Consider the following 23873-nt stretch of genomic DNA (forward strand, 5'->3'; position numbering starts at 1 on the left):
TGAGAATCCTCTGGTACCTGCTTTTCACTACACTATGATTTAATCCTCACAGGAACAAGATGTTCTTTGCCTGGTCAAGGTAACTACCTCACATCCCAGCTCCTCTGCAAGCTGAGCCCAGCAGCGCAGTGCTGTGAGGGCCAGTCAACCGCACGGCAGAGAGCGGCCCAGCCCGGGCGCCCGGCTGCCCAGCCAGCTGCCGCAGTACCTGCAGTGCTGCAGGCCGCATGAGCTGTACTTATGCCCCCTCACAGGGCAGCAGCACCACTTTGTAATCAACAGGTTTTGCGCAGGGATTATCCAAATACAGCCATAGTTGATGTCAGGTGTTTATTAGATACAAGTTGTACAGCTAGAGATTGTAGCATTTTAACATCTACAGTCCAAAGCCTGTCCCAAAACACCAAAAAGGATGAGGAATAACACCACCAGTGATGAGTACAGCATGACAGTGTTTACATACAGAGTAAACTTCACATTTAAGTAGTTCATTAAAGTCAGCTGGAAAGGAACTAGATCTGGTGCAGGTTTAGGTTCCAGAAGGGCCAAGAGACGTCTTGCTCAAGCTGTCAAAGTCCTACCTGCACCGAGCAGGCTCCAGGGAGCTGCCTGCCCGTACCTCAGCCAAGCTGCAGCAGCAGGCCGCGGCTGCCTGGCAGGAGCTAGCTGGTGCAGGCAGCGGTGCGGACGAGACCACGTTGGTGTAGCCCGTGCTGCGTCTGACGTTAACGTGACTGTTAACCAGGACAGCGCGCAGCTTGCTCCGACGAGGCCAACACGCCCTCGCCAAGCAGGCCCAGTTTCAGAATGCTCTGGCATGCTGGGCAGCGCCGCCCAGAAGCCGCCCCTTCAGTCGTTTCCCTTCTTGCAGAAGCCTCTCGGTGTCAAGGCGGCAGTCGCTCCCAGTCTGACCGAGAGGAAGGCAGCAAAGCCAGCTAGTCACGGTCGCTGTCGCTGTCACTGTCGCTGTCACTGCTGTCGCTGTCTGATCTGATGCTCTCCAGTGTCTTCCTGCAGATGTAAAAACAGTCTGGTCATCAGTTACTTGTGTGACTTTTGCTTGGAAGGAGGGACCTAAAACACAGGGTAAACCCCCTCCAAAGAGAACATTATGGGCTGTCTGGTGGCTATGACCCTCAAAAGGACAGGCCCACCCCGCACCCGCCTCCTTTTGGGAAAGCAGACTGCTTCAGTGACCCAGGAAGCAGTGAGCCAACCGTCAAGGGTGCCGGGCTTCTATTTGTTCATTCCCTTGGACCAGACTACTGGCTCCAAACTTCCATCCTCCAGGCCGAGCCCATCACCTGAGCTTGGCTGCATCAGCTCAGCAACGGCCCGTGGTGGCTAGCGAGATGTACTGGAGCTGGACCATGGGCCGCAGAACCTACGCGCACGGCAATCCAGTTCCCCCTCCCCGCTCTTACCAGCCCGCTGTCAGTGTCTTTTGGGTGGCCAGACCCAGCTAGGAAAGGGTTCTGGGAAAGAAAGGTGATAGTGGGTCTGAGCGGTGGGTGGGGCCAACCCACCCCCTCGTGGAAAGTCACCCTCCCGCCCAGGTGGGATGGCCACAGCATGGGATCAAAAACCATGCGGACATTTTGGGTCAGCCAGAGTCAACACAAAGCACGTCACTCTGAAACCAGTTCTCTGCTGCCCTGGCGAGATGCTTTTCTGCAGGAATTGCCCCTCCAACACCCTGCCTACTGTCCCCCTTTGGCAGTAACATGAAGTGCTCCAACTTACTTCTGCTTTTCAGAGAGTTCAAATTCCTTCTCCATTCTGCTTTTCAGCCTTTGAGATGAAGGAAGACCAAAGGACACTGCCAGCTTTACCAGCTTAATTGCCTCATCCGGGCAATTGGTTTGTTTAGCACAGTTCAAGAACTCGTCCATCACCTGCTCGCTGCAAAAGCAAAGGCAAAGTGTGACTGTCCCTGGGGCCCCCAGTGAGGTGGCCATTAATTTCCACAGGTGCTTTAGAGTGGGAGAGGAGGTGACACATTTTCAGATCACTCAACCAGCCCAATTCTGTTCCTCCTGGGAGTTTTACCTCAGCCTCACCCTGTGCTGATGTGGTGTGCTCGGGAACTCCTACCCTAGCAGGAGGCAATCCTACTCCTTGCACAAAATCAGAGGGCAGCAGCTCACTGCTGAAGATAAGAACCCCACCATAGCAGCAGCCTAAACATTCTTCCCTTCTTCACAATCCCCACATCAGGCCCTTGCCCTCTTTTACATGGCTGGTGGAGGTAAAGGAACAGTATAACAGCGCTTTCAGTCAAAGGCAGGGGACTCACTGCCAGAGGCTGCCGTGCTGCCCGTGGGCGCTGGGAGCCGCTGACAGCCGGCTCTGCTCTGCCAGCTCAGTTTTTCATGTCCAAGTGCTGGCTCTGCTCCTTTGTCACCTGCAACAGCTGCTGGAGACACCCCTCTTGTCTTTAGGCAGGGAAACAAGTCTGTTTGCAGCTGGTGCCGCGGAGAAGGGAAGGAAGAGGACAGTTCAACCAGAAGAGCCTCTGATCCATTTGGTAACTGCAGGGAAATGACTTGCTTTCCCTTCACATCCACAACCCATCAGCTACACCACGATTTCGGAAGAATTCTTCCCCTTTCTCTGTTGGCCAAATTGGGACGGGGGCTCTGAGGTGGCTTGGCAGTGTCGAGGCTTCCCTGGGCAGCACCAGCGGCAGCCTGCCGCAGAGAGCGAGCACAGAGCACCACTGACAGCTGCCTGCGGTACCGCGCACCCTCGCTGGTGCGGGCAGCCACTGAGGACAGCGTGCCTCTCGGTGAAACCCCCATCTCCAACGTCAGATCTGAGGCGTTCATTTCCGTGAGCATCAAGCAGTTGTTTGGGATTTTTTTTTTCCTTAAATGCATTACTATTCCTTAAAAGTCATTTTCTGCTTCAGACAGAATTTTTTCCTCCACAACCCTGAGAAAAGCTAACTGTTGTAGCCTAACAGGGTACCACAAAAGATTTAGGATTTGACTTGACAAACTTCTCTTCAGAGATCCAGACACCTCCAAAGCACCTATGCTCAGTTAATAGCATATTAGATTTTTTTTTTTTGAGCACACAGGAAATAAGGGGTTCTCAAGAGTCCTGCTTAGACTGGTTTCTAATGTCAAGTTCATCAGGGCACTGTTCTCCATGTCCCAGAGCTTCATTCGATGACATCTTGAGTGTCAACCACTTAAACCCCCTCTTTGCATTTTCAATGTTTTTTGAGACATATTCTTGGTCTTGGAACGTATCAGCTAGAAAAACACTCCCCTGCTCACAGGCACAGACAGACACACACACTCACGCTTCAGAAGTAACAATAAGATATGGACAACTCTTGTCAGTTCTAACAGAAATGCAAAATCTCAGCCAAAGGGGAGCCTCAGTACCCGCAGTCAGAGCCTAGAAGTACTCACGTGGGAATCCTGTTTATTTGCTGGAAACGCTCCATCATGTTCCTGTTCGAAAGAAAACAAAATAATAATTAAAAAAACAAAACAAAACAAAAAACCCAAAACCAACATAGGAACAGAGAGATATTAAATCTCTTGAATAAGACCCTACTGAAACATAGACAAGCTCTACTTCATGAAACTGATCTGACACAGATCCCATGCCGTACCCTCACGGATGCAACGTGTGCCAGCTCACGTCACTGACTAGTCTAACACAAAATATCTTAACTGGTACAGAAAAAAGAAAAAGCGTAGCTGGCGGCAAGTTCACTTTAAAATACATATTTTTAGAAGGCTACTTGTCAATTCTTTGCTTCAAATAAATCAGTGCAAACAGAACATCTGTATTTAACAGAAAATAGCTCAGAGCCTTGAATTGGAGACTAGATATTTTAACCAGTATTTCAAGTTCAGAGCATGTAGGACAGTAAATTCTACCTACTGGAGAGTTCTAAAAATACTCTCTTTAGAGTTTTAATTAGGATTAATTCTAATTAAAAGTTTAATTAAACTCTAAATAATCTCTGTAGCAGTTTGAATTCCAAAGAGTTCTAAAAAGTAGAAAATGGGAGGCTGTAGGAAATCACCAGCACTTAGTGAAGTGGTCATCAAACCCCACCTTGCCAGGAGCAGCTGTACGATGCTCTCAGCTAGCTGCTACATTAACTTCTAAGCCATTTTTAAGATCGACAACTGTAACTCAGTGCCAAGAATGAATAAAAAAATTAAGAACCCCCCCATCACATTCCCAGCAGGATTCATCCCCCCACTTTGCACTAGCACTCCAAGGCGATCAGTCGTTAGCTTTTGATTTTTGTGATTAAGCCTGGAGTTGTGGTGTCAGCAAGGCAGGAGCTCACGGCAGCCACACACGTACCAAGCGTCCTGGGTTCTCCCAGCCCTGGAAAACAACAGCACGACGTGGCCCAGCATGTTGCTGGTCCATTCCAACGGGGCCTGATCCCGCCTGCTTTGCTCATGGACAGCTTTGATGTCTTCAGCACACTTGGCGAACGCCAGCTGAATCTGTGAAAAGATTGTGCTATTAATCCCAAAACTTCTAGGACTAACATAGCTTTTTCAGTGCGATTCCTCCTACAGGTCTGCCCTGTATCTGATTTAAATTTGTGAATTAACAGCGGGTACTCCTGGCAGAAAAACCTCACTTCTGGCCGGACAACTGCCCCCACTAGACAAGCTCCGAGACGGCTTTGCAGGGACAGCTGTACTTAAGAGACCTCTGCAGTACCTGTAAGCCTTTAACCCTCCTCAGCCTGAGAAGCCAGCTACTGCAATGGCAGCGTTGGCAAAAATCCCTGAATTCTGCCATGTGCTTCCCCAGAGATGTGGCTGGCTGGGCTGGATCGCTCTTCCAAACCCTGTTAAGGAAGCAATCATCTGCTGTGTTAATCTGAGGTTTCTCTGTAGGTTGAAGACAAGCCGAACGGCTTAGCAGGCCTGGGTAAGTCGACATAGATTTTGGCTAGGCAGAGTTGATTTTCTTCCCAGTAGCCGGTACGGGACTGTTTTGGATTTCTGCTGGAAGCAGTGTTGGTAATACAGGGGTGTTTGGTTCCTGCCGAGCAGGGCTTGCACAGAGCCAAGGCCTTTTCTGCCCCTCACCCCACCCCACCCCACCCGCAAGGGGCTGGGGGGGCACAAGGAGCTGGCAGGGGACACGGCTGGGACAGCTGACCCCAGGGATGTCCCACACCATGTGACATCACACTCAGCACATAGAGCTGGGGGAAGAAGAAGGAAGAGGGGGGACACTCGGAGTGATGGCGTTTGTCTTCCCAAGTCACCGTTACGTGTGATGGAGCCCTGCTTTCCTGGAGATGGCTGAGCCCCTGCCTGCCCGTGGGAAGGAGGGAATGAATTCCTTGGTTCGCTTTGCTGGCGTGTGCGGCTTCTGCTTTCCCTGTTGAACTGTGTTTATCTCAACCCAGGAGTTCTCACTTATACTCTCCTGACTCTCTTCTCCACCCCACCAGGGAGGAGTGAGTGAGCCGCTGGGTGGGGCTGAGCTGTTTACCGGGGTGAAACCATGACAGCTTCCTTACCTCTTCAGGGTGCTGCTCCCTGCTCATCAAAGACAAGAGCTCTTCCAACAGGTCTTGCCTCCTGTTAAACCCCAGCTGTTTCATATCTGTTTAGAGAAAGGCAGGACTTAGTAGGTGTGACCAGTACCCCCTGCTCCCACCTCCTGGTAACACTGTCAGCATAACTAATACCATTTTGTAAGGCAAAAAGCCATCCTCTGTGACTGAACGGGTCATGCGATAGTTCCCTTTCCCCTCATTATCAGGCCCTGAAGGTCCTGTGCACCAAGTACACAAACCAAACACATTTTTTCTGTTCAAATAAAATATTAAGATTTGACCCGATCTGCAGAGGGTCCAGGTTAGAAAGCATAAGTCAAGCAGTGCTACAAAATTCTGTACGACGGTACTTGTAAAGTTGTACTACACTGATTCTACTTACAGAAATCCTGTGCTATTCAGAGTAGAAATTCTATGCTAAGCTAATCATAAAATCCTGTTAAGAAAATAAAACTTTAACTGTAACTACAAATTAGTGCTGTCATTCTGCCAAGGATCCCTAAAAGAACCTGTCTGGCCCCTCAGTGTTGGGTGACGGTAGGGTATTTTCTGTGTGCTGGAGCCTGTACCTGCATTCTTGTCTCCTCCTCTTAAGGGGCAAAAAACAGGAAAGTAATTTAAATGATTTAAACCCAGGCCATTAAGGTACTTCTCTCTGGTAAGCGTTCAGTTTTCCAAGACGCTGACATTTACCTGTGACACAGCCATCTCTCTGGCAGTCTGTGCTATCAGTTCTGCTTTTCTTACACGCAGCAGCCCCACTGCTGCACCAAGGAATAACATCCCTCATGCCAAAGCTCCTTACCGTGGCTACCCTGAGCACTGGGAGGTTTCCCAACCACCTCCCACTTTGCATTGCTCCCAACTCCCATCAGACAAACTGCCTACATAGCCATACGGCTGCCACTAACCTTCCCAGACTGAAGGGATCACTTCCAGGTGGTTGGCTGCATCCAGTGCTTGAAGGAGGTCCAATATATTTTTAGGAGTTGGATAGAAGAGCTGGAGGAAGAGCATCACTTCAGTGAACAGTAACTGGTCTGTTTCTCCATACTGACGCTTTGCCGCTCGCTTACCCTAACACACACTTACCGAAGGGGACATTCCTTTGTACCATTTCAACACAACATCAATTTGTTCCATCATACACAACAGTGAAAAGAATTTTGACCTACAGGAGGGGGAAAACATTCTAATTCAGTAATGATTACATCAACCAAACCATACAGAAGCACCAGCCAATGGTGGTGGTCTGATCAGATTTGTATGGCAGATCAGGGAAACTTCCCTGGGTGACTGCAACACTCCACACAATTAAAAATGCAGTAGCAATTTGTTTTTTTTTTTTTTTCAAGAGAAAATGCTGACACTCAGTAATTGGCAGAATTAGTAAGAAATGGACACTGGATATTAAAATCTCAAACAAAAAATACCATCTCCCTGCCTGACACCAGGTTTGAGGTATCTGATTCTCTCTCAGATGCAACCTCTCGTTAAGAACCAGAAATGAACTAAATTAACCTGGTTACTTGTGCAAGTTCGCAATACGCACCTGGGACCTTGATCTAACGCACTAAATAGGAAAAATATCTAGACCAAGAAATTAATTTGCCTTGATTTATTTACAGGCTAAATAAGGTAAAGTCATATGAATCATCCCACCCCTGAAAACTGCATCTTATATTGATCATTATTTTTCATTAATTTACTGGAGCATCTCTAGTTCCAATGCCTAAATAGGCTGCTCTTCAAACCAGTACCCTTGAAGCGCTTAATTGTGTTCAGCCACTGCAGCACTTAATAACATCAGTAAAGACATTTCAGCTGCCATGATTACAGTGTCAAATGTTGGACAAATGGCAGGACGCAGGATTTTGGTGCCTAAACACACCTGCTGCACTGCAGCCTCTCTCTACCATACCACGCGGAGAGCCAGGTCTGCCCTGTACGCTATTTTGGTGTTCTCTCCTATGCTGCCATCCTAACTGGACAACAGGATTGCAGAAAATACAACTGGTTGGTGCAGGTGTTTGATGGGGATTAAGCTGAACTGATGCTCCAAGACTTTATTTCACTTCGGGCAAGGCAACAAACGGAAAATAAATCCTAAGCTATCACTGTCCTTAAGAGGGGCCTAATTCCCAAATTGCACATACAGTAGCCTGACAATGTTCAACAAAGCATCCTTTTGCACAGCGTTCGAATTCTAGTTTGCAAATTAGCAACAATGCACAAGACACTGAATCTAAGCTGCACCTCACTCACCAGTAGGCATTTAACCGATCCACGTCCAAGAATTTCCAATTGTCTCCCTTCTCCATTGCCTTGTTTAACCGATAGGCGAGCTTGATATCCTTCAGATCACAGCACTGCAATAAACCGGTTAGATTTTAAAGTTACCAAAGATAACACTTAATGCATCCCTCTGAGACCCACTTTCACAAAGGTATGAAGGGCAATGTGCTGAAAGCAAACATTTTTAACAGGACACAGTGACTGCCAAGGCATTTTGTATAGTTGAGACAAACGTGCAACTCTCCCAGTGGGCCAAGAGCTTTCTAACCTAAACTGACACGTTCTGGTGCGGAGACCACCTCACCGCTGTGGTGGCTCCAGGAGGAGGAGGGAGGGCACAGAAGACAGGGGCTTACTCAGTCATCTCGAGCAAGACATGCGCGTATCACAGGCATGCCAGTTACCAATTTAGGAGGTATCAAGTGAAGAACTGCAGAATTACGGAGGAAAGTGACAGGAGGTGATGAACACAGGTGAAAAGAAAAAGATATTGAGACTAAACCTTGCATGACAGGTTGGAAAATTCACAGGCAATTCTGAAACAGCTGGAGGGCTCAAAGGAACTCTGACTGCAGGGAAGAGGTACTTACCGCTTGCATAGCGGTGGCAAAAAAGTTGGCTGAAAGGGAGAAAACAGAGTCTGTTAGCTTCAAACTTCCAAGAAGACATACATTAACCCAGCCTCCCAGGAGACAGCCGAGACGCATTCAATCAGAAAACTGAATTTGTAGCTCCATTTGACAATCTAGCAGGGCTCTTCACATTATATGTGAGACTTTGGTGCATTATGAGCTTTGCTAAACAGTGGTCTGGAGGCAACTACACTGCTGTGCTTTTGGAGACAGATCTAAGCAGATGATCTGTTTGACTTTAGGCCCTTTTACAAAAGCTACATTCTCTTGCTCGTTGCAAGACAGCATTATTTGTCTATCAGGCAGCTACAAAAGAAGGCAGCCACATCACTCATCTTCTCTATTTACTCCAGCGGAAGAGAACACATGCAACAGAGAGGTGTTCAGGCAGGTTACCCACCTCTTCAGTACACCCTGGAGCTGCCCAAGAACATACAACTGCCCCCTGAGAATGTCTCCTTACAGTCTTGTGAGGCTTTGACTCTGGTTTCTGTAACTAACATTTCAAAGCAGCATGGAGACTGATGCTGCCTGAGGGAGGCAAAGAAAGCCCCAGTGGGAAGAGGACACGAACTACGCTCATCAGTAGCTTGTTTTTGTGATGAGAATTTTGGATAGGTGGTTTTGGTTTTTTGAAGGAGACATAAGGGCATGGGATGCTATCAGAGACTGAAACAAATGCTAGCTGTGAGTACCAAAATGGCAGAAAGAATTGCAAGGGAATTTCCTTAAAACCATTAGATAAAATACACTCCCTTTCCCTTACAAGACTTTTAACTCAGAAAAGATGTTTTTGTGTTATTTGACTGTTCAGCTGCAGCCTACAGAATCCTCTGGGCCATGGAAAGGCCTTGCAGGAAACACAAGGCTTCTGAAGGTAAGAGTCAGTTCACACACACCACCACACTAAGGAAAAACAAGCCTCGGTTTTGTTCAGTGTCAACCTGAATTCTGCAATAGCAATTACCAAAAGAGCACGAAGAGAGACCCCATGTTGAAGAAGAGCAGAAAATGTTTACACACACATTTTGCTTAGACAAAGTGCCTTTGATCTAGTCTTATGTGAGCAATCTCTCCCTCTCTCTCTCTCTCTCCCCCCCCACTGTGTAGAAAAGCTCATCAACTCCCATGATCCAGGCAACGCCTGTATCTGCATGCCCATAATCCCTGCCTTTGCTAAGAGTGGTATTTCTACAGAGTGTGAAGGAGCAGAGCAGGTATAGTCATTGTCTACACTTCTGGCAACAGCTCAGAGCCAGAGCAAGAAACAGTACAACACACATTGCGGGACAGAAGCAAACAAAAGAGGTGTGCAACATTCTATTTCCAGGCTTCTTTCCAAGGACAAAAAACCCCAAATGCTGGTAGGATAACCTAATATACTACTCCAACATAACATCTCCTAATCTTTGTCCATTAAATGGCCAAAAACCATATCAACCCCTCATTGGTTTCCTGAAGCATCCACTGCAATAGCTTCTTCACCCTATCATACATTGAACTGTCAGTTGCTCAAGAGTGGCTTCTGATGCTTTGTTAACACCACATTGTACACAGCAAAGCTACAGACCCCTCTTTGCCACACTCTTCTTCAGACTGAAGCTGCATCTACTTCCCAAGGTACAGAAGCACTTATGAACACACTAGGGCAAAGTCACAGAACCACAGTCTGGTGTGGGTTAGAAGGGACCTCTGGAGATCATCTTGCCCAACCCCCTGCTGGAGCAGGCACACCCAGAGCAGGGGGCACAGGACCGCGTCCAGGCGGGGTGTGAATGTCTCCAGGGAAGGGACCCCACAGCCTCTCTGGGCAGCCTGTGCCACTTCTCTGGCACCCGCACAGGGAAGAAGTCTTCTCATGTTTAAGTGGAACTTCCTGTGTTCCAACTTGTGCCCACTGCCTCTCATCCAAGCCATGTACATACAGCTGGCAGAAAGAGCCAGTGAGACATGGGTTGTTCAGAATCTACCCCTTCTACAGGCCCAAACTGCAGTTTTACATGAAGCTTTATTTCATGTAATTTTCTGAAAAGGATTAGGAAGAACTAGAATAGGAACTCAAACCATACACCAACAAAAAACTGTTGTTCACCAGACGTTTATAATTTCATGAAGCTGCTAGCACATGTTCCTCCTTAAACTAGTCTTGTAAACTGCCTTGTGTTTTTTATGGTGTGGGACTCAACCACTTGTTCACATGGGGTATGTTCCTACTTCCACACAGAAGCCAGTGCGCCAATGCACAGCACACCTTCCCAGTGCTGGAATTTGTCCTTCTTTGTATCCAGAAAGTACCAGAAGGGACTGATACAAGCAAGCTGCATGCATTCTTTCTAGTTGGGTAGAACTACTCGAAATTCCCTAAAAACCTTTTCACCCAAGCTTAAACAATGCAGATTATCAGCTATATAGAAGTCCATACCATCATCAGGGTCCTGGGGAGTGAAGGTCCTCTTTTCAACATCATCTAGCACCTCAGAGATGATGCCTGATGGGCAAAGATCACCTACGGGACAAACAGACAAGCAACATCACATATCAGTAAAAAGCTTCAGCTTGCAAAAATACTATGGAAATGGAAACAAGCACCACGGTTTCAACAAGCGTCATGACTCTCCTATCTGCACCCCTACTCGTGGTGCCCCACACCAGCTGCAGTTTTATTTGCACTAAAATCTGCCCTACTATGGCCAGATTACCAGAGCACAACTGGGCAGATTAAGAAACATACAAGTACTTTCTAGCAAGGAATCCAACAGGCCTGCAAGTTTGTCTGTTAGAATATGGCACTTGGAAAAGCAATGCATTTCATAAACAACAAAAAGAGACTCCAGAGCAGTCCCTCACGTTTGTTAGAACACAAGGACTGCAGTTATCACTGCTGTGTCTATTCTCTTCCCAAGCCCATAGATTTTTGGCTAAAGGACCTCCAACAGCTGGGCTCCTGCCTCCTAACACAGCTGTATTTCAGGACAGCTCCAATGCACAGAACTGTTGCAGAAAACAATTTCTTCCTTATGAGTGGCACCATCTGTGAAATCACAGGCGTGGTAGTCAGATCCAGCCTCCACAGAGACTGCACAGCACTTGCTCTTTAGCTTTACCAACTTGTGAGCACAAATGGGAAGGAAACAGGCTTTCTTTCCAGTTCTGCCCATTCTCAAAACACAAGGACTCTTCCCTCCCTTAAGAGGTTATGATCCTCTGTAGCTTTTTCTTCCCCCAGGCAGAATCAGACTGCACAGGTAACATTAGGATTGCACACATAAGAAGTTGTCTTTGAACCCATAAATCAGCTGCCTTCACCCACTGCATTTGGAAAGCATTTAAAGCAGGTGTTAAACAGGACACATTCAAGAACAAGCTGATTTTGCACGTACCTCCTCTATAAAATATGAAGAGAAGATGATCATACGTTGCAAGGCTAGGCTCTGAAAAGCAAAAACATTGAACTTACTTCAACATTCTTGGCTGAGCTTATGCCTGAGCTCTAATTCAGTCTCCAGCCCTTCCTGTCAGGCAGCACGCATAAACTTTATCATTTCTCTCCCTGTTGACCCTAATGCTGGACCACACCTCACATACAACTGGCAGAGACGACAGCCTGAGGGTGGACCACCAGCTGAAGCACTGTATTGCTACAGGGCGGACGGCCAAGCTTCCCTCCTCTCAATTAAAAGCAAAAGTATTTCATAACTAGTTTTCCATTCCACTCACAAACCTATCTGTGGTGTATCAGCAAGGACATTACCAGGGCAAAGCACACTCTACAAGACATCAAATCAGCTATGCGAACATTCCCTGTTTTTGCAGTGTTTACTTGACATCAAAAAACGTCAATTAGATCAAAAGCTTTTTTTCTGTAGAGATGTAGATATATAGACCTGAACTGGCTAGGGTGGCTTGTGAAGTAAATCTCCTTCATCCTAGGGAAGCTAACAGGCTCAGCTGATGGACTGCTGCAAACATATATTTATATTATTCACTATTTCTACAGCGGTCCTACAATAAGGACCCAGCTGAGAAAGAGCCCGTGGGCCAGGACACACTCCCCACTGCACGCACGCACCTGTCCTTGAGTACTACAGGTAAAAGTGTAATGATAAACATGCTCCTGACCTAAAACACTACAGCATCAAAATGCTTCAGGATTTGACCTAAGGAGCCAAGTACACCCTCTATGTTGTAGTTAGTAATCCACACTGAACAAAGACTCTGAAGATTATGATTCAATCTGAAATCCACAGGCACTGGCTTCCTGAGTGGCCACAGCTCAGTACTTATGCATTTTTATTTCTCAATTCTGTTGTAGAAGGAAACAAATAGTGAGGTTGAGAACACAGTGAGAAATGTTTTTTTCCACAAGCCTTGGACTTCTTCCCTGCAACTAGGAACCACTGTGCTGTTTGCTGCTGCCGAACTCTTAAGTCCTGGAGGTGGCACTAGAACACAATAACCATTCTGGTTCTCTTACCTATATCAAGTGCTTCCATTTCCTTTATCACCAATAAAGACATACTTCTGCCTACAGTACCACATCTTCTCAGGGTCTTCAGTACAGCATTAAAAGTTAGCAGATTTGGTTGCACTCCCTGTTGAGCCATGTGATTCAGGAAGACCTTAAAACAAAATACCCAAATCCTTAGTGCCTGACATATTATGGATGACATTTCAGCTTTCAGGTAGATAGATATACATGCATTTCCTCAATCTAATCCTTCTGACCCCCTTCACATGAATGACTCTACCTCAGCTGATCATTTTTTAAGGGAGGACCATCTAATTCTTAATTAATTTGACCAAAAAAACAAGACTACAAAATTACATCAGATTACATCTTGGAGAATTGTGTCCAGAACATCAAGGACATTTTTGAAGTTACACACTCACTTTCCTTACTGATGTTACATCACTAAAACTGGAGCCTCTAATGTTACCTCTCAAAATTCTATTTCCATCACACCACCACGAATCACAATTCAGAGAAGAGTTTATCTAAATTTTTTTTTTTTAATGTCCCAGAATAATTTCTCAACTACTTTCTGTCTGGGGAGTTCTTGGATCAGATATGTTCTCACAAGGCAAACCATTCTGCAAGGGCAAGGTTGGATTTTGTGCATTTTCCACTCCCCAAGAGTTAGCCCATATGTTTACACAAGCTTACTTCCTTTGCACCAGATATTAGTATCTTCAGACAAAGCTCTTGTTTTCAGCCTTCTAACAACTGCAAAATTCTATTGATAAAGCAGACCCAACCCCTACACTCTTACCCCTTCCCACCTCTTTCTCTCTACCTCCTTACCTTGGCTAATTCCCATCTTTCTAAGAACCTCTCCTTTAGATATGGGACTGCCGTAATCAGTGCGTTGAAGGTGTGCACATCAGCTGGAAAGGTAAGGTAACTACTTTTAACTGACAATTATATTTCACAGAAAACAGTTTATTCTAACATGGCTCAGTTTTTGGCAGAGTCTCATGCAAACCTGTTTCCAGTGAGCCGGCCACACGCAGGCTACACCAAAAAACCCAGCTTGCATTCAGCTCCCATGATCTAGCTGAGGTCCGTACCCCTGCGCCAATCATCACTGCCATGAAGGAAATATTCATGCACCCAACAACTGGCTGCAGCTACTTAGAAGACCACAAGTCAAACCAGGAGACACTTACCCTTGTGTCTTTCATTCAGCAAGTCTGTGTACATGTCATAAGCTTTAGCTGCAGCCCCGTGCTGCAAAAAGAAAACCCAAACAACCAAAAATAAACAATCTCTACGACTGTGTGAGATTTCACAAGCTGAAAAAAGTCCTCCCAGCACTGATGGGTAACATTACCTTCACCATTCCACGGATCATTGTGCAATAGGAGTGTGCATTCCTCTCTGGCATTATCTTAAATATCCTTTCAGCATTGTTGTCCTCCCTAGAATCAATGAACAAGTTCAATGTTAAAGAGCTCAATAAAAGATACCTTTAGGAAAAGGACTCAACATGCTGAACAAAGTAATGGGCTGTACTCCCAAGGGCTGACATTCAAATGTGTTACTTGTGACACTTTGAGCTATCCTACAATCATTTACCAGATTTCCAGCAACACTTTAAAGATTAGCAAACACAGATGTGTTTAACAAGTAACATCTGCAAGTATGGGCAGCTAAAAAGTCTTTTTTTATAACAACAAAGCATGCACACAGACCACTGAATACGGGAATACTGGCAACATTTTCTATACCTCCATCTAGAGCCAGATGACTGTGAACCTCTTTGGAATTGTCTCTTTGGAGCCTTCTGCTCTGAAACGTTCACCTGGAGAGATTTTTGCAGAAATAAGTTTCTCAGAGTCCGAAGTTATGATTAAACATCACATGACGTGATTTGGTAACAACACAGAAGTTCAAAACCAATTTATATGGTACCAAAGGTGCGTTGTTTAATGGGTTACATTACAATAATTTCTATTATAATGTTCAGGAAGCAATAACTACATTAAGAATACTATTCATGCTATTAAACATACTAACAAGACAAATGATATGTATTTGTGGAGCTGGTGGGAATCATTAGACTATAGCACATACTCTGTAAAACCCCTTCTCCTTAAACAGTTTCCCAGGGACAGGTATCGTGTGACACATCTACCCTGCACCCTGACACTCTGAGGTCACACAGGGAGCCCTCAACTTCATTGAAATCTACTTATTATGGTTGAGACTGGCAGAAAATTAACTAACTGGTTTTAGGCTAGAGGTACTAGAGTTCTTCTTTGCAGGCTACTATAACAACAAGGCTGTCAGTGAGAAACAGTTATTTAAATGCAGTTCAGCACAACTAAGCCAAGACAGGGTTCCAGTTGCTAAGTTCAGCTTTACGGAAACTACTTTTGCTAGTAGGTTAGACACAGGATTGTTGTAACTGCTGTATCTCTAGGGAATGTTGATGGCACCTGACCCACCTCACACCACCTCCTAGGCAGGTAGTGACAGTACAAAAATCTTGACAGCACCTTGATGCGCTCCCACTACATATGAAGGAAATAAACACAGATCAACAGGTTTTTCATACCTGTGGTTCTTCCAAATCCTCTTTTTCTTCTTCCTCTTTTTCTGGAGTAGGTTCTCTATCTCCATAGAAGCATAACAAATCCAAAAGGCTGTTTGTGGTCTCCAGAGATACAGGAGTGCCTATGGAAAATAAGGAGGTACAACAGTCACAGAGAAAGTAAAGAACACATTCTACAGCCATAACAGAACTTTCAAACACCCAGTTACGTCCAGCTCTCTTTTGACATAAAGGTGTTCTCCAGCAAGTCTGTAAAACCTGGGTGTGACACTAATGCTTCCACAAACCCATTCACAGTAGGAGACAATTTTTACACCAAACTAGACTGTTTGGTTTTTTTTACTGAAGCCACTAAAAGGGTAGTTTTCCCAACAAAGTGGGAGAGGGAGGTTGCAATTGGCAGCCAAAATTGTGAAACAGCACAAGCCCAACACAACATCCGAAATTTCTAGTGCTTTTTCATAACAACTCCTAGAGTAAACCCTGCTGTGAAGATCATTTTGCGTGTTTCACTTCCTATGAAACAAATTTAAAACCAACAAAAGAAAATAACTATTTGATGGAACCATCTCCTTTCCATCTTGTAGTGGGCATGAGGTCTCACCTTCCCAGTAGGCTTTCCTCCTTCAGATGCTGTGGCAGTGACAGTTTTCTAATGCTTCATCCTCATTCACCCATGACAGAGATAAGGTCCAAATTAAGGAGGAACTGAGAAAGACTCATTTATTGAGGGCAGGTGCATGGAAGGGCACTCTGATGGTACGCTATACCAGTCCAGCACGCAGCCAGGCACTCAGCACAGCTGTAGCTCATACCAACCAATATGTTACCCCACGAGGGCCTTTGTGGGCAGAATGGTATCACCTAATCACACAGCATCTGCTCACAACAGGCCCTACTCTACTGCATCACAAATTCTTCCACTTTGGAAGGAAAGAAAAAAAACCTCAAACCGTATCATCTGCTCCTCGATCAAGGAATCATTTGTCCTCTGTATCACCAAAGTGACATGTCAGACAAGCACTGGATAAGGACAGCCCAATAATTCTGAAGAACCACTTCACTGGACCAGAGCCAGTTGTGAAAGGCAGCAAGATAACCATGGAATTGTCTCCATAGCCTGTGCCAGCTACTAAGATATTTTTACCACAATTTAAGTAGAGCTCCACCACAGAGTACGGCAGGTGACCACATACCTGCTTGTATGAGCTGATCAAACAGGTCCACAGAATCTTTCACCCTTCTGAGGTGGACACGTTCTTTTAGAGATTCCTCACTCACTCCTTCAATCTGAGGTGTAAGAGTCTCAGGCATCAAGCACTAAAAGCAAAGACTGCAAGTCAGACACGAGCTCAAACATCCTCTAGGCCACTGCTGAAACACTAACCAAACCTGCTTACATTTCACCCAGTACACTGCTTTGACAACATCCCAACCCTCCCAGTCTCACAGGACTGCTGAGTTCTTTTGGTGTTGAAGGACCACACATCCTGATCTCCCACTTTCATGCTAGGAAGTCAACATCTAAACCACATTCCTTTTCTTACTTTTATCTAAAGAACCCGATGAGATACTGAATTCCTAAGGAAAAACGTTCACTTCAGAACCAAGGTGAAATACAATGCTGCTTTCACAGCTGTCTACAAAACAATTAACAAAATTATCCTTTATGTTAATTTTGGACCAGGCTTACAGTTGATTTCACTACCTGACAAAGCACAAATACAATGAAAATGAAAAGCAAAAATCTTACTGATACGTTGGGCTCTGCTAAAGTCTTGTCAAAATACTGAGGAAATTGCTTAATAATGTATTTTGCAGTATTTTTCCCAGACTCCTTCGACAATGCAAACAGTCGCTGCATAGGAGAGACAACAAGATGAAGAAACACGCAATTAAAAGGCTGAGAGCGAGTAAAACATTTTTTGTAACACTGAGTGTTCTGATGGAATGAAATTAAACTCATGCTTCCTTTTCAACTCTTAGTAATAACACAGACACAAGACAACACTCCAGATAAACATTCTGGTATTTATGCCAATACAAGAATGTCTATTCTTTAAATGAGACTGTAATTTACTTTTCTGTTAATTAGTTCACAGACAAAGCTCTGTACTAGATACCTGAAATGCTGCTCTACTACCTCAAGCTCAAAAGCAACCATCTTTTTAGAGTCACAGCACTCGGACGTTTCTCTCCCTGACTGCCATTTCCAAGAGCATCCCCTGATTCCCACTCACCTCTTTTCCTCAAGTTCTAAAGTTAGACCTTCCTTTGCCGCTTCCTTTAAAACTCTTCATGATTCAAGAGCTGCCTTCGGCCTTCTCAATGACTTCACCTCTGGTATGCAGAAGAACTCAAGTTTTCTCGTAACGTTATCACTGATCTGCCACAACATCGCAGTTCCCAGGCTTCCTTCGCTACACTCCAATTAACCTCACACAGAGCAGCTCCTTCTTGCTCTCATTTCCAGTTCTGTCTTCTCCTGCCTCAGCTTCATGCTCTTTAATCTTACGCAGAGTTAACATCAGGGGAAGACTGCTTTCCTCCTTCCTTTCTATTATGAACTCAACACTACTGTTTCCATAAGCCTAAGTTACCAAAGAGCTGCTCTGTGATAAAACTGAAATTCCGGGGGACAGTTAACTGATAACGTATCTCTGTGTAGTAACACACACACAAGTGACCTTGTGCATCTTAATTCATACATTTAATTCAAATTTAACTAAACTGTAAGCACTAAATCTCAACACTTGCAGCACCACACATTCACAGTCTGTATCCAAGGTATACAAACACAGTTTTAAGAGGTTGAATGCCTCACCTGAAGAATTATGGTTGTGAGTTATTTAACAGACTAAGAACAGGGAGAAACAGAACAACTCAGCAGGTAAGCCACTAACTTGCAGGAACATTAACAGAGCTGTGTCAGCTGGAAGGTCCCTACAGGGGCGGGAAGAAGTGATAGCTTTGTGTGTGCAGAGTGGCTTTGTCCAGAGAAATACTGCAGTTGTTATGAATTCAGAAATACACATAGGAGAAAATTCTGGAAAGTCTGATACATTAATTTCCTTCTGTAACTGAAACTAGGCTCCATTAGATAGTTTTCATAGACTAGATGAAGTGGGGGGAAGGGGGAAGCTATCAAGGATTTGAAAGGAAATACTTACAGAATTGGCTGCATTTCTTGGCATAAGGAAAGGGTCATCCTGGAACATATAATGAGCAGCAGTAGGATCCTGTAGAAAGGAGAACCCAGGACTGAAACACATATGTACACAGGCACTCTGTAGGCATATCACACTGCCCCATGGAATTTAAGGCACAATGAACAGTTCCCACATAACCATCACCTGATGCCCATTTCACAAAAGCTCCTCTTGTTCAGAAAGTTTAGCCTGTTTGGAAATACTTAAAACAGCTTTGCCATTACACATGCACATGCAGGCTGACATAGCGACAACAAAAGGGTCCGTGCTATAACACGAAAAGCAATGAGTGCCCTGCAAAGCAAGCAGGACCCCAGCGGTAACAGCTGCAGAGTAGCAGAGGGGACTTGCTGGATCAGATTCATTTTCCAGAACCCAAGACAGACAGGATTAAAGGATGGCATCACAGAATTTACAGTTGTTGCCTAGCAAGAGTAGACACTGCTTGCTCTTTGCAAGGCTTCCTTTCTGGACTGAGATTGGGCAGAGGCAGTCTGGACTGGGAAGCTGAACTGGCAAAGACCCTTGCTCCTGACGTTAGCAAAAGCCTTATCAAAATATTACAGCTTTTTCTGGCAGTTGCAGCTATCTCTTAGCACTAGAATGAAGCTTTAAGGACAGAGAAAGACATGTTCAGTGGAAGTTAAATCCCTGTAAAAACTTATGTAAAAGTCCCACCTTTCATTTGTGGCCAAAGTAGAAGTAAGAGCCTCCAGAGTGCAAGGTTAATGCATGAGATGGGCAACTCAACCTACCTCCATGATCAACCGAACTACTTACCCTGTTCACAGTAGAAGCCAATGTTTGAAGAACCGCTAGCTTATCCCTAAACATAAAGGAGCTCTGATTAATACTCAGTCTTGTTATGCATTATGCTGTATGCAAAACAAGCACAGGATTATCCTGGCCCGTAAGGATTTTCAGTTGTAGGAAATAACGGGTTTGCTGCACTTAGAAAATACCACTTTTTGCAAAGGGAAGGAAACTTCAACTGCAAAAACAGTCTCAGTTCTGGAACAACCACAGGAAAAAGAAAAGACTTTGAGGAAAACCAGAAAAGTATGTGTGTTTCCTGCTACCACTCCTGGTCTTATTATACATTATCAAAGAAAGACGGGCCATACGAGGAGGACAGAGGAATTCCCTGGAATGCTCCCCTCAGAGCCCCTTAAGACTGCGCTGCCTCTGAGGGATGGATGCATGAGTCCCTCTGCAAGACAAGTCTTGGGAGTAAAACAAAAAAGACAAAACAAAACTAGATTTCTCAGGACTCCTGTCCCTGTGGATCCTTAAGACTTTGGTTGTGTTTCAAACAAAGGCCACTGAAAGTGTTTAGGTGAAGGTGGTCTTACTTTAGGTTTACATGCAGACACCATTTGGCAATAAACTTAGTTTTTGCTGTACAGTCATGCAACTTCATCTTAAGTGCTTCCAACAAAATAGCTTTTGCTCAGCTGCATTTCTAAACAGGATTTATTCAGCCAGCTATCAATGGCCAAGTTTATTTTGCCGAAAGAAACACAACTACATGCAGTCAGCCAAATGAACTTGATTTTACAGATTTCTAGCAAATGTGATCTTTCACAAAGAAACAGAACGAGGCTTAAAAATGCAGTCCTTGTAACTGTTTCTAAAAGAAAGGTCAGGAACAGAGTGTACATACTCTGCCAAGTGAGTAAGTGTCAAGAATATTCCTAGAGCTCCCGGTCAGCAGGAAAGCCACTAGTGGGACATTAAATCCAGGAATACAACAACTGGAATTTTCTTTTTCAGCTTTGGTGGACAGATTACATTTAGTTAACAATGATTTTCTTCCAGGTCAATAGAGATATTCCAGCAGTAAACACTCACCAGGTTTTCTTTCGTGGGAGGACAATTTCTTCTTGAGTAACTATGAGAAACAATATTAAAACTGTTATTAGAAACAAACAGATGCCTGAAGAAAAACTTCACCTCATGAAAACTGATGATTTAAGCTGATCCAGCTGAAAGTACTAAAGCAGAGATTTTAAAACCAGTCTAACGTCGGCCACACTTCATTGCAATGAAAACAGACAAGGCTGGTGGGGAGCTTAAGTGTCTTGTGCCTAGACAGGATCAGGGCCCTGTGGTAAACAAATGTCAAAGAGACTGTACCCATTTACCCGTTCAAGCTTCTCCAATCCTTATCCCATATCTCCTAGCTTGAGCCCCAGCCTTTCCCAGTCCCTTGCTTTCCTACTATTAGTCCTCCAGTTTCAAGCTTGCTGCCTCTGCCCATGTGGCTTCTCCAGTTCAGCCTGCCTGAAGACTGCAGCAAGGTACCCTCTCGGGTTCTTACTCCAATAGCCTGACACCAACCACTCAGTTCCTTCCACCCCACAGATCAATCTGCCCAGCTTTCCCAGAGGGGAAAAAAGAAAAAGGACGATACCAAAAGAAGCAGCTAGAGGTTGTCAGTAAAGCATCTCAGCAAATTAATTCACAGAGGAGCATGTCGGACCTCCTGATTACAATCCCCAGAGCCAGGGTCTACAGAGGCACTTCTCCCACTGCCTCTGTGTTTATGCTTCCATGAGCTGTTACTGACTGACAGGAACTTGTTCCCATGTGCAGCACGACTCCAAGCATCCCAGATTATTTTTCCCACAAAACTCATAGCAACAAGATGGTAAGGAGTACAGAGAAGAAGCAAGAACATGAAGGAAACTGTGAGGATTACGGTGGAATACTCCTTATTTTCATTTCATAGTTTATTCAATTTCAAGGAGCAACTGGACAGCTCGTGGAACTGGACAACTCAGTTCCTGCTCTCAGAGCACAGAGCTAGTTGGTAGTGAGGGTAATCAAGTTAAGCCAGGAAATCTCTGCACAATGAAGATGGGGATGGGGAAGAAAATCTGAGAAGAGGAAAGAGGGCATTCATGTCTTCTATATCTCCTGACATGCTATGTTGTTTGGAGATTAAAACAGTACATGCAAGAAACTAGTAATTAAAGGCACCATACCTCCTGAATTTTCCACAGGCTTCCCAAGTGCTGTACTACTAGAAGAGCACCTACAAACCAAGCAGAGTTTTGCATTTATGGTAGTCACATCAATATAGCAAAAGTAGAGTAATTGAATTCTGTACTACAGGTCAGAATTAATTAAAACATTAGAGGGGACAAGAAACTGGAAATGTTGCAGTGTTAATAACTCCGAAGTATTACCATAAAACTCGTATTTGATGCTTTGCTTAAAGCCCTAATTTCAAGAGACAAGAAGTTATACGCAGAAAATTCTACTGCATAAAATTTGTAATTCTTTATCTTTGGGGATGTCATGGCTTTAAAGCAGTTTTCATGAATTACTGCATCCTAGAAAGGAAATCCTGAACATAAATCAGAAAAGATACTTCATGTTTTAAAGGCAGAATCCAGCTGAAAGCAGTGCCTTTTTTTTTTCTTTTATATATTTTAGACCTGAGTAGTTTTTACACAAGCAGAAGAGCCTGAGTTGGGATGCAGGGAAATCAGACCTGTTCAGTTCCAGATGCCCAGTCTCTACAGAGCTGCAGACAGCAGTCACGTAACCACAGCTGCAGATGGCACGTTCACCTAAATCTACTTCTGCTTTATACTGCAAAGCAGCTGCTCTGTGCTCAGCCCAGAGTCACAGGACACAGCTCCAAGTCCTTCTTACAATTGCTCACATTTTACTGCTTTTAACACAAAAAAGCTTGCATGAAAATACTTTTTTTTCCCCCTCACGAAGCGATCTAACACTAAAGTCTTACTGTAACTGGCATTCGCACGTGCTTCCACACTGACCTTGACCCTGAGATGTTGTTAACGTGCATTCGTACATCTGCACTTTACAGTGATATTGCATAATTCTATCTGTTCCTATGTGTCACATAAACTTATGAAGCACGATTTTACCATGCCAGATGCGAGTTATATCTTGCCTATAATGAGCACTCAGAGGAGCTGAACTCTTGCTTTTTGCATAGCCTGAAAGCAACTTATAGAATCCTAGAATGTCCTGAGTTGAAAGGGACCCACAAGGATCATTAAGTCCAACTCCTGTCCCTGCACAGGACAACCCCAAATTCACACCATTTCTCCAAGGGCATTGTCCAAGTGCTTCTGAAATAGCGTCAGCCTTGGTGCCACGATGCCTCCCTGGGGAGCCTGTTCCAGGGCTCCATCACCCTCAGGGAAAAGAACCTCTTCCTAATGCCCAGCCTAACCCTCCCCTGGCACATCTACCTGCCGGTCCCTCGGGTCCCGTCACTGGTCACCAGAGAGATCAGCGCCTGCCCCTCCTCCTCCCCTTGTGAGGAAGCTGCAGACCGCGATGAGGGCTCCCCTCAGCCTCCTCTTCTCCAGGCTGAACGAACTAAGTCACTTTAGCCACTCCTCAAACGGTTTCTCCTCTAAACCCTTCACCAACTTCGTGACTCTTCTCTGGACACTCCCTAGTAGCTGCGTACCCCTAATGTACTGTGGCACCCAAACCTGCCCACAGCACTCGAGGCCAGGCCGCACCAGCGCAGAGTAGAGCGAGACAAGCCCCTCCCTCGACCGGCTGCAATGCAGTGCTTGATGCACCCCAGGGCACGGTTGACCACCCCACCTCCACTCCCCTTCTTCTGCTATTTTGCTGAGATCCAGCTGTAAGAATCATTTGGTAGCTCAGGCTCACTCCCGGGGCGGCTCCAAGCGGCAAAGCCCACTAAAAGTAGGGAAAAGCCCCAGCAGAGGCGCTCCCCCCGCCGAGGCCAGGCCACCACAGCCCAGCCCGCCCCAGCCCGCGTGCCGGCAGACACCAGCGCGCAGGCGCACAGCGCTCCGTCGCGCACTAACTCTTACTGCGGCTGCGCGGCCTTTCGCGCCTCAACTCCCCAGACCCGAACCCCTTCCCCCACGTTGATTCCTCCACGGCGCCACAGCCGCCAGGCCCTTCTCTTTCGTCCGCTGAGGGAACGGCAGAGCCTTACCGGTAGCGCTCTCGCCTCCCGCCCGGTAAGCAGCACCGCCTGCTCAGCGATACCACTTGCTGCCAGGAGCTGCCCCCCAGCCGCCGCGCCGCCATGCCGGCACTCGCGCAGTGCCCTCCGGGAAGGAGGGCAGTACCACTCTCGCGGCGGGGGAGG

General features: G+C 45.6%; 1 protein-coding gene and 1 non-coding gene across 2 annotated transcripts; both read right to left on the reverse strand.

Annotated features, from left to right (window-relative positions):
- Positions 1 to 316: 316 nt before the first annotated feature.
- On the reverse strand, positions 317 to 23852 carry PTCD3 (pentatricopeptide repeat domain 3). Its single transcript, XM_064448916.1, has 24 exons — positions 23718 to 23852; positions 21742 to 21791; positions 20606 to 20645; positions 19535 to 19580; positions 18716 to 18784; positions 17299 to 17403; positions 16742 to 16865; positions 15549 to 15667; positions 14719 to 14792; positions 14322 to 14409; positions 14158 to 14218; positions 13793 to 13875; positions 12965 to 13109; positions 11871 to 11921; positions 10913 to 10996; positions 8449 to 8477; positions 7829 to 7932; positions 6656 to 6734; positions 6475 to 6565; positions 5525 to 5610; positions 4339 to 4487; positions 3423 to 3464; positions 1744 to 1902; positions 317 to 1011 (listed from the first exon to the last, which is right to left on the reverse strand). The coding sequence occupies exons 1-24, from the start codon at positions 23810 to 23812 to the stop codon at positions 936 to 938; spliced, it is 2049 nt and encodes a 682-aa protein (XP_064304986.1). The 5' UTR covers positions 23813 to 23852; the 3' UTR covers positions 317 to 935.
- On the reverse strand, positions 13941 to 14082 carry LOC135313320 (small nucleolar RNA SNORD94). The gene has a single exon (XR_010372936.1). It is a non-coding gene; the product is annotated as a small nucleolar RNA SNORD94 (small nucleolar RNA).
- Positions 23853 to 23873: the final 21 nt, after the last annotated feature.

This window comes from Phalacrocorax carbo, chromosome 4, assembly GCF_963921805.1.
Source record: "Phalacrocorax carbo chromosome 4, bPhaCar2.1, whole genome shotgun sequence".
Classification (NCBI taxonomy): domain Eukaryota; kingdom Metazoa; phylum Chordata; class Aves; order Suliformes; family Phalacrocoracidae; genus Phalacrocorax; species Phalacrocorax carbo.

Excerpts from the sequence above, each read along its gene's own strand:
- PTCD3 (XM_064448916.1), bottom strand. The coding sequence starts at position 23,812 with ATGGCGGCGCGGCGGCTGGGGGGCAGCTCCTGGCAGCAAGTGGTATCG. Across the intron at positions 14,219-14,321 it reads TGATCCGTGGAATGGTGAAG|CACGGGGCTGCAGCTAAAGC; the intron begins GTAATGTTACCC and ends TTCTTTTTGCAG. Across the intron at positions 5,611-6,474 it reads GATCCCTTCAGTCTGGGAAG|ATATGAAACAGCTGGGGTTT; the intron begins GTTAGTGGCAGC and ends TTCTCTAAACAG.